The 10460-nt window shown below is 33.0% G+C and overlaps 1 protein-coding gene across 1 annotated transcript in view; it reads right to left on the reverse strand.

Moving 5' to 3' along the window:
- Positions 1-1207: 1207 nt before the first annotated feature.
- Acadl (acyl-CoA dehydrogenase long chain) overlaps positions 1208-10460 on the reverse strand; it is a 33600-nt gene continuing 24347 nt past the window's right edge. Inside the window, exons 9-11 of the mRNA XM_033763981.1 lie at positions 7709-7836; positions 5598-5684; positions 1208-1681 (exon numbers count right to left, since the gene is read on the reverse strand). Of these exons, the coding sequence (XP_033619872.1) occupies positions 1588-1681; positions 5598-5684; positions 7709-7836 (309 nt within the window). The 3' untranslated portion in view covers positions 1208-1587. The remainder of the gene's footprint in view (positions 1682-5597; positions 5685-7708; positions 7837-10460) is intronic.

Genomic DNA, 10460 nt, shown 5'->3' on the forward strand with positions numbered 1-10460 from the left:
CTATAAATGTGTGTTATTAAAGATCAAAGCAAAGGTTAAAGAAAAAGAAATAATGTACATTGAGAAAATAGGGCCTGAGAAAATAGGCAATTTGATTTCCATCATGACAATGTTCTGTGTCACACATCGTACATCACTGGTACAGCAATTTCTGTTAAATTAAAACCTTACTGTGTGTCCTCATCTACCTTTTTTACTAGGTATGTATTGTTTTGAATTTATTCAGGACATCAAAGCAGCCATGAAAGTGCAACTAAAGATAGGAAAAATAATTTCAGAACTGGTTCAGAAGTGGCAAGAACAATAGGATAAGTACATTATAAGTACATTCAAAGAGAGGGGGAATATTTTGAGGATTAATGGCAATTTTTAAAACATTAACTGCATTTATCATACTGCATACTTCTATTTTTCAAGGGTGTTATTCACTGCATCACCAGCATACAGAAAGAAAAGCAATTACTAAAAAGATGTGACCAGCATAAAAATTAATACTTTTTAATAATACTTTTTTAAAGTCAAATGTAATTTCCTTATTTTATTTTAAATGCTTACTTCTCTTACTGTAATTTATTTATGAATGGAAATTTCTGTTCCTTTCTTGCCTTATTTGTTTATTCAGTTATTATTAGTAAGGGTCTTGCAATTTTTGTTTGCCATCATATTTTTAAACAGCCTTGTTTATAGAAGATACAAAATATTTGTATAATAAATATTTATTTAATAAATTATATTGTTACAAAATGAAAGCTGCTACTTTGATATTCACTGGTATTTTGAAATTTAAGGATGATGAATTATGTTTTCTCCTATAAAGTAGAATGAAAATTGATTAAAAGCCTAGGTATTAGCACATAAGAACAGCAAGCGAATTCTCAGATTCGAGTTAGGCAAAGGTGAGTCCTGGGAATTTCAAGACAGAAAGTAGAAAGGATTTCTGCTTCAACTGGAGCAGTTCCTCACTCATCAGTATTTCACGGAGACATTCCACACAGGCTTTTTTTTTTTTTTAAAGAAGTTTTATTTTTAATTGAAATATAGTAACTGAATATGTTGATAGAGTAAAATGTGATGTTTTGTTTGAGGAATAGGTTCCATTCATTACTATAAAATAGGGGGTTGGTGTGGTAAGGTATTACCTGTGCTCTAGGGAATTTGGAGCAAAACATACAATAGCTGAGTGACTTTACATTCTAAGGTATACTTATTTTTCCCTGTACAAGTCCATGATCAATGCTGTTATGTTTTTATAGCATGGCAATATAAAATTAGTTCTGCTTCAATTCTCAGGTTTTATATAATTAATACTTTTTAGAATCTTAGACATAAGTGAAATATTAAGGCTTCTAGGGTTAAAAAACCTTTGACTTTTACATAAAAATTAGAAATTAAATTTTTTATGAGAAAATTTGATTTTTGCGATTCAAAAATTTCCCTTCCACTGTGTTAATCTGGATTTGATTTCTTTCTCTATACAGAGCATATAAAAAACACATGCCATTTTCCTTCTTTCCCAGGTTAGATTTTGTCTTGAGTAGATTTAAAACCTGATTAGCTATAATAAGACTCCAGGATGTGGGTAGATGTTTACCGCTCACGGACGATATCTCTTGCAATCAGTTCCCTCATTATTTCATTGGTACCACCATAGATTGGCTGAACTCGGGCATCCACATAAGCTCTAGATAAATCAGAAGATAATCAAATTCATATAAGTAAAATATATCAGAAATTTAAAAGTTCATTTTACCAATGAACTTTTAAAGTATACATTTAATAAAATTCAAGCAATTAAAAGTTTTTTGTAACTTACTTATTTTCCCAGTATAAAGTTCATCTTAAGTTGATATACTTAAAAGTTTATTAAGGCACTGATAGTTTATATAGCCTTTTTTAGTTTGCATAAAGAGATTACAAATTCAAAATACAATTTATATTTCACCTGATTTAGTTTTATAAAATCTAGCACATATAAAAGCATTCTGAAAAATGTTTCAATTTTTAAATGCATGGAATATCTTAATTTTTTGCTATCTTTTACTATTTTCTCAGGAAGTTGAAATATACTGGTTTTAGAGAAAAAAACTAGAGAAATTAGTTATTTTCCATTATTATTTTAACTTACATCACCACTACCAACATTAGGAGTATAATTTGATGCTTTACAAAATACTACTTCTACAAAGATAAAAGAAAATTACTCTTTGGAAATGATTAACAGCCATTCCGGTGATGTTTGGGGTCAAAATACTAAGTAGTGGACTCCACTGACACCCTCATACAACAGACATGTTGTCAGCTCACTTTTAACAGCCACAATGGGTACTATGCCGCTGTACAGTTATTTTTATTTTTTCTCATCTCAAATGTAGTATCAGGAGGATAAAATTATGAACATTTTGCATGTAGAACCCAAATTCAGAGGATTTACTGATTAATGGTTACAATACCACTTAATGGTCAAAAGGTATTGGCAGGCTGCAATGAGAATATAGGTATCCTAGCTCTTTGGAAGTATTTTTATTATTATTTTTATTATTTGGAAGTATTTTTATTAATCTTTCGATGACTCAGCCATTTAGGGCTAATTATTGGACTTTAGAATTTTCTAGTAGACAAAATCAAAGGCATTTCTTTCTCAATTAGCATCTTTTGCTAATTATCTAATTATCAAGACAAAGTAAATGTGCTAGCTCTCTAGGAACATGACCAACTCTGGATTTAAATTGCTTCATATTCATCAAGGTACCTTGCAAACAAAAATGGGCACTCAGTAAATATTTACTGATATGATTTAGTGTATTACAAAAGAAATTTAGAACCTCAGTACTTTCTCATGAAAGTTTTAAAATCTAGACATTTATGTTTTTATACATACTCTTTTCTGGACAGATTTTGTTGTTTCCCTCAAAAGTAGGCACTTGTGCTTTCAGGACGTTCCTGGCATTTTAGCCTACTCCAGCAATTCCAGTGCTCTTAGACAATTTTAGACTGGGAAGGACACTTTTTTTCTCACAATAAAGAAGTTCCAATGGGGTATGTAATGACAGAGATCCATGGACCTTTTATAAGTTACTAATTAAATTTGGTCATCAACTAAAATTAACAGAAAATAGCAGCAGAGGAAATGTTTAACTACACTTCAATGAAGCTCTTCATCTCAGGCTGCCTTTCTGCTAGGAAAGACAAAAAAGTCTTCAAATGTCCATGATTTAGCTTCACTTCTCATAGTCCCACTCCAGTGAATAAGACAAATAAACCCACATGCTGGGTTTATTAAAGAAAAAACAGTGTAGGGGGAACAAAGTATCTCTTTCATCTGTGAAACCAAGACTCAGAAATAAATTATATATGTATAACAAGTAATGTAGCTTAATCTGAGGGAAGTTAGAAGCACAAGTAGATGGATTTTCTTCTCTTAAATCAAAGTCTGCATGCTACATCCACATATTGCCTTATGTGTCTAATCAGCTTACTTGATTTTATAGGACATTAGGAATCCCTCTGCCTTTGTGGAGATAGTCTAGACAAAGAGTTTTACAATCTTTGAACTAACAAGGGGGCCAAGAACACAGTTATTATTCCCTATAAGAAATATAAGTCTTTCAAACTGAAAACAGGGATTTCAAATAAGCCATAAAATCTTTCTCGCAACTGATATGAAGGCAAGAACTCTGAGAAAACAGACCAGTTTATATCACACTCATCTGAAACGATTCAGATGGCTGACTCCTCTGCATCTGGTGTGCCTTTCTTGGAACCTGAACTTAAGTATGCAAACATGAAACTGCTCCATGACTACATTCCCGGCCATAGTTACAACACAGTTAAGCAGAAAAATATAAACTCTACTGCTATGCTACTTTTTAAACACAATGAATATTATGCATAAGATGGATGAATTCTCTGAATAAAACATAAAAATGTACAGGAAAAATTTCAGTGACGATTAAGTTTGTGCTAGCTCATTATTTATTTCATGACTATACAAAGATTTAAAATAATCTGCTAGCTGGCTGTGGCAGCACAAGCCTACAAGGTCAGCACTCTGGGAGGCTGTGGTAGAAGCATCACAAGTTCAAGTCCAAACTGGGCAACTTAGTGACTTATTGAGAATTTGTCTCAAAATTAAAAAATTAAAAAGGGCTGGGGATGTAGGTTCAATCTCCAGTACAACACACACAAAAAATCTGCCTTAAGGTCTATTCAAAGAAGTTCTGAAAGGACAAAAAAAAGCCAAAGTCCAAGGATTGATTAAAAAAATAAAAAGGAATCACTCAGCTATTTCATGTCTACATTCTTAGTGAAAGAAACAACCTTGGTTATTGCTGAACTTTTACAAAGGTTTACAGATTATATCTAGTAAATTAAAACTTTCCGAGTTGCCAGTGACCAGAGAAAGTTAAAAAAGTATATTTATGCTATAGCTTCTGTTCTTGAGACTCTAATAAAATGTTTATTTTCCTTGGTAAGGATTGTAAGCATATCACAATTTTAAAATTATACTTGTAAAACTGATAATTTCAAAAGCATCAAGCAGTTTGATACAAATTTGATAATTTTTAAAAAAATACTCTATATTCAGATAAAAATTAGAAAAATTTTTAGAAGCCCATAGCATTCTTATCCTGAAATTCAGAATTAAGATGGACTCTGGAAAATTTTATAAACTGAAAATAATGTGAAGAAAGATAGAAGCAGGTGTGGCGGTGCATGCCATAACACTAGCATTCTGGGAGGCTGAGGCAAAAGGATCTCAAGTTTGAGCCCAGCCTGGACACTTGGTGAGTTTAGCAAGACCCTAACCCAAAACTAAAAATTAAAAAGGACTGAGGATGTGTGAAGGTCTGGGGTTTAATCCTCTGTAATGCCAAAAACAGAAAAAAGGCAAGAGGAAAAATATATTTTCTAAGGTGAAGAGGAAATCTATCATGAGGAGATTGAGGCAGAAGACCAAATGAAGGAAAGAGGAAACACTGGAAATACAGGGAGAAGTAAGGAAGATGACGTTCTCTATTTACAAACTTTTGTTTCCAGCTAACAGTATTTATTTGTAATACAATAAAGAAGTGCATTTATTTCCTTAAATTTGAAGAGATGAAAATTCTATTTGGAAAAAATAAACACTTATTTTTCAGAGCAAAATAAATAATTAAATATTTAATGTATGACATATTAGATCCCTTCAGTATACAAATTAATTATTCTACTTTGTTACTTTTGTTTGCTTTTAAAAGGTTGCTGGGGTGTAGCTCAATGGTAGCACACACTACCTAGATGTGCAAGGCCCTGGTTCAATCTCTAGCACCATAAAAACAAAACAACAATGAAACAAAATGATATGTGTTCTTCAAAGTCAAGCCAAGCATCAAGTTTTTGGTATAGTGATGTATTTACATTCTTTAAAAATAACAATTCTAGTGGCGAGTTGATAAAAAAAAAACAACTGCTTCCATTTGCATGAACATACTCTGCAGTCACCTGAAAAATACAAAACTTTTGTACTTTCTTGCCCTTTATACTTCACATACAAAGTAAAGAAATTTTCTTTCTTTTTTACATCACTAAGAAGAGCATAATGGAAGCATCGTACTCACTTTGCAATCGGGTATTCCCACATGTACCCCCATCCTCCATGGAGCTGTACACAATCATAGGCTACACTGTTTTGTAGTTCAGATGCCCTGGATGACCAAAGTAAACAGTGAAGAGAAAGTGTAAAATAAATATTCATGAGATGCTTTATAATCAAGAAATGAATTATTTATAATTGTTTCAATGCATAAACTTATCAAATAATTCAAATAGACATATTAAAAAAGACAAGATAAAAATTACGTAAAATAAATGTCAAGAGAACTTTCACATTAAAGAGCACCTTCCTTCAATTTATTTCTGGTTGAATTTTTCTTAAGGCTAGAAACAAAATGAAAACTTAGACTATTATGTTTTGGCTATTTCTACTTGAAAAGGGTATAGTGAAGAATGAACTAGGTCTAAATTATTTAGATTCTCTGTATGATCTAATTTATCCTGCCATCTAATTCCTTTTCCCTTTGTAATGTGTTGTTTTTCTTTCCAAAGATGCTTGTTTCTTCCTAAAGATTACAATTCTGAATTCTAAAAATGGTAAAAAAATGTTTCAGTTACTGACTTTCCAGAAATAAACTGAAGGCAAAAGTGAAAACCGAGGAGGGTAGCGTACACTACAGTACATTTCATTATATAGGAAATATTATAAAGTTATTTAGGATTATTCTTCAGAGGAAGACTACAAAAGAACTTGAGAAGAAGTCTTTACTGATCTTATCACACAATTTTGTTTCCTTTGCAGTGCTGGGATCACACCCAGGGCACCTCATGTGCAAGGTGACAGCTGCTACCACTCTACTTACCCAGTATTAATTTTAACTATAATAAAAACCATAATAGTAGGGATTTTATTCACCTTAACATAAAAATATACGTTCATTCAAAATTATTTTCTATTTTTCAATACTTGAAAACATAAGGTAACCACAGACATATTTTTCTATTTAAAGTACTCAAGCCATAGGACAGGTGATGTTCCTAAAAAGACATCTCTAGCTAGCCATAATGCTTAGAATTCAGTAATTTTCTATATCTGGCAAGTATTTTAGTGAAATATTTATTGAGCGATAACTAGTTGATCTCCTTACTTTTAGGTTAAAAAGAACATTATGTCTATAAACCTGATGTTTTCAAGGCATAGGTCAATAATTACGCCAATTTCTCTTTTCTCCAAAATATCTAAAATTTTTACCCTTTTCCACACTAGTCAAAGAACTTGCTATAAACATAAAAAGTCAGTTTACTAGTTTCTAGTAATTTCATGTTACTTTTCAAACTGTTGTATTTCTTATTGTGCAATCATTATATAAAGCACTATGCTGCATATTTCTCCTATTCTGCATATGATTAAACTGAACCCAAGTTAATGAATAATGACAGGAATTTTTTTCAAGGCTATTTCTGGCCTAATGAGATGTAAGAATTTTTTTAAAAGAGGAAACTAAATCCACTTCCACAATCTGATTTAAATTCTATGTTCTTGCATCGGAAAATATACAAAAGTCTTATAGGGTTCTTATTTTCAATTAACTAATCTTTAACACCACTGTTAATCATATTTAACTAAAATGAAAGTCTTTCTAAACGAGTATCTTTTTCTTTTCATTTAATGAAGCATGTGTGACTTTTGATTGGACAGTCACTCAATAATTTTTTTCTTAGATCTGGAAAATACTTTAAATAGAAAAATCCTATCTATCCTAATCATTTCATAGATAGCAAAATGCTGTCCCAGGAAGAATGAAGTTTGGTTAGAATTACTTAATGGAAGAACTGCTACTTATATTATTTCAAGACTCCTAACTTTTTCTGTTCTCTTTCAGACTTATACTGACACATTTCAGATAATTTGAAATTAAACTATTACTTGAAAGAACTAATCAGTCATCCTATTTCAGTTTCTTAATGTTTTATTTTCAATAGCAAGTCATGAATTAAATACTAACTTGAGTAATTTTTAGCACATTACAAATAGCCCTAATGGGACTTTTCAGCATTAAAAAAAAGTTGACCTTACTCCTATTTTCATTTATAACCCCAGAGCTGAGCTTACAGTTGGCAGAATCCCACAGCAGTCTGTGCACACCCTATGTTTTAATTCCTGTAGAAGGCATACCAATATTTCGCCATGGAAGCAGAGGCTGAGTCCAGATGTTTCGTTTCATGCAGCTGCAGACAGCTGTCCACAAAAGCTCTGGTTACACATATGTGTGTTTTTAATTCTGCTAGTTTATGCTGCACAGTCTTGTATTTAAAGAAGAGGAAAGAATAAAATGAGCTTGGCAAAAGTACATATTTTGATTCAGCAGCTCAAAAATTACATAATAAAAGATATTGAGAGCAAAATAAACATGGAAATTGCTGGTTTTAGCTTCCAAAACAAGATATATGTTGAATTAATCAGCGTAAATTAAAAGCACAAACGTATTTAAGTGCTAAGTAAACCTGCACTAAAAGATGTAAAAACAGATAAATACCAAAATTATCACGTTTTTGGACAATTAAAGGAAACTGCTTGAAAAACAGCATGACTAACACATGAGCACCATCTTGTGGTACAATTCTTTAGGTACAGCTGTTGACCACACCTAATTTCCTCTGGAGACCAAATCCTTGAAGAATTATTCCTTATTAATGAAATTAACTATATACATTTCCCTACTCTGTCTTTTTGTCTTGGAGAAAAATAATAAAAGTAACAACCTAGACTGACTAGAGCACTCCATATGTTTATAAATGCATCAAAATATCTATTACGCCAAGAATTATTTATAAAATTAACAACAATCAAAGCACTCAGTAAGTCAAACTCCAGTATACCATAAACTTTTCTACCTCTCTTCAAACATTCTCTCATCTCTCTGAAGAATATAGGTAGCATACTCTTTCATGAAATTGAATGGTCTGAAACTGTCAATGTTAAAATATACTAAGTACCCTTGGAAATTGAAAACATCTTCAATTATTCCTGACTGCTATCCCTTCAATTAAGTTACTTTATTCTCTCTCTTTTTTTTTGGTACCAGGAATTGAACTCAGGACCTTGTGCTTGTGAGGCAGGAGTGCTGAGCTAAATCTATGGTTCAAGTTACTTTATTCTTGATTTTTGGTTTTTATATCATAAACTTTGAGTTTAGATTCTGTTCTCTTTGGTAATGACTTTAAACCTCCTTCAGGAAATTGGCTTGGACTAGAAGTACTGGCGAGCTCTACCTTGAGAAGCCTCCAAAACTACACTCTATTCTAGGTGACTACTTAAGATTGAGGTCCAGGTATGATCAGCTGTTTCAGTCTTCATTATGGAAATTCAGATAGAAACAGAGTTCTGACCATTCTGCTGTGGCATTAATAAGGCATAAATTAATAGCATGCACACACGTGGAAGTTGGTGACAAACTTAGTGGACTGAAAAACATAAATTCAATTCTTCCCACCTATATACTACTGTTAAGTCCAAATCCATGACTGAGTTCTCAAAAGAAGGGTGAGAAGCTAGATTTTCAGAGGACGTGGGACCTAATTTTACACTATGGGCCAAAATAATTCTCAAGCCACAAAACTAAATCTTTCAGTGTCATCAGTATGTGGACAGTATCAGTACTTTTATTTCTGGAAAACTGAATGGGAATATAATGGCCCAGGATCTGGCCAGACCTCAGTGTGTCATGTGGAACAGGAAATGCCAGGGAAAGATTCTATATAGATACATCAACATACCTACAAAGCTAATTAAGAAACACACACACACACACACACACACACACACACACACACACACACACCGTCTTTGTCTTGGTTTTACCCTATCCCATTCTACAAACAGAACATAACTGGCATCTAATGATTCCAAAGCCAAGCCTTGTTTCCTTTCACCTTCCACCTCCGCGTGTGCTGTCCTCTAATTCTGAACAGATGGCCTCATCAGAATTTCATGTATTTTTTTTTTTTTGAGACAGTCTCAATAAGTAGTCAGGCTAGACTGGAAGTTGCTGCATACCCTATTCTTGCCTTGAATTTGAGATTGTCCAGCCTTAGCCACTGAGTGTTGGGATCATACATGTGTCATCACACTCAGCCTTTCTTCATCTCACATTCTTTCCTCTTAATCTCTACCCTTTAATTCACACAGTTTCCCCACTCCAACCTCACACATTCAAGTTTACTCACAGAAAGTCTAAAAATGGAACAAGAAATGAGAAGAGTAGGATATCAACCTTGTCTGTACATTGAGAACAAATGAGAAAATATTCCATGGAAACCCCTGAAACTGATTTCTAAACCCATTCTTGGCTCAGATCAATTATTCTTCATTTGGAGAATCTGATAAGGCTCAAGACATTTGTCCTAAATGATGCTATGCTTGAGAATTTATGAGCTTTTTATAATACAAGAGAAGCCTGATTCTCTCATACAAGAACTATTCTTGTGGGGGTGCTGGGAGATTCTAGAAGCTGAAGTCAAATTTCACACCAGGATGGAGTCACTTAGAATCCTTGCTTCAGTGCACTCAAGGAGGTCCAGAGGTCTGAAAAAAAATTAATGCTTCCAAGAATACATAATTTACTCTGCAGATAAAGGGACTGAATATTTACATATTCTTGGCACTGAGTTGAGTGCTGCCAAACAGAACTGTCCTTTGCTCTTCACTGTAGACACTGCATTATGCTTTGTGAAGTCATTCTTTAATGAATTATAGCTAAAAACGGTACCACACATTATTAGCAAGGCACTTCTGGTGAATGATCATTATGTTCACAGCAGTATCTTTAAGAGTCATTAATATTTACCAATCAGGGCTGGGGATTTAGCTCAGTGGTGCTACTACCTGCCTCAGAAGTTCAAGGACCCAAGTTCAATCCCCGGTACAA

Source organism: Fukomys damarensis, unplaced genomic scaffold (assembly GCF_012274545.1).
Source record: "Fukomys damarensis isolate Sample0158 unplaced genomic scaffold, DMR_v1.0_HiC HiC_scaffold_16, whole genome shotgun sequence".
Lineage (NCBI taxonomy): Eukaryota > Metazoa > Chordata > Mammalia > Rodentia > Bathyergidae > Fukomys > Fukomys damarensis.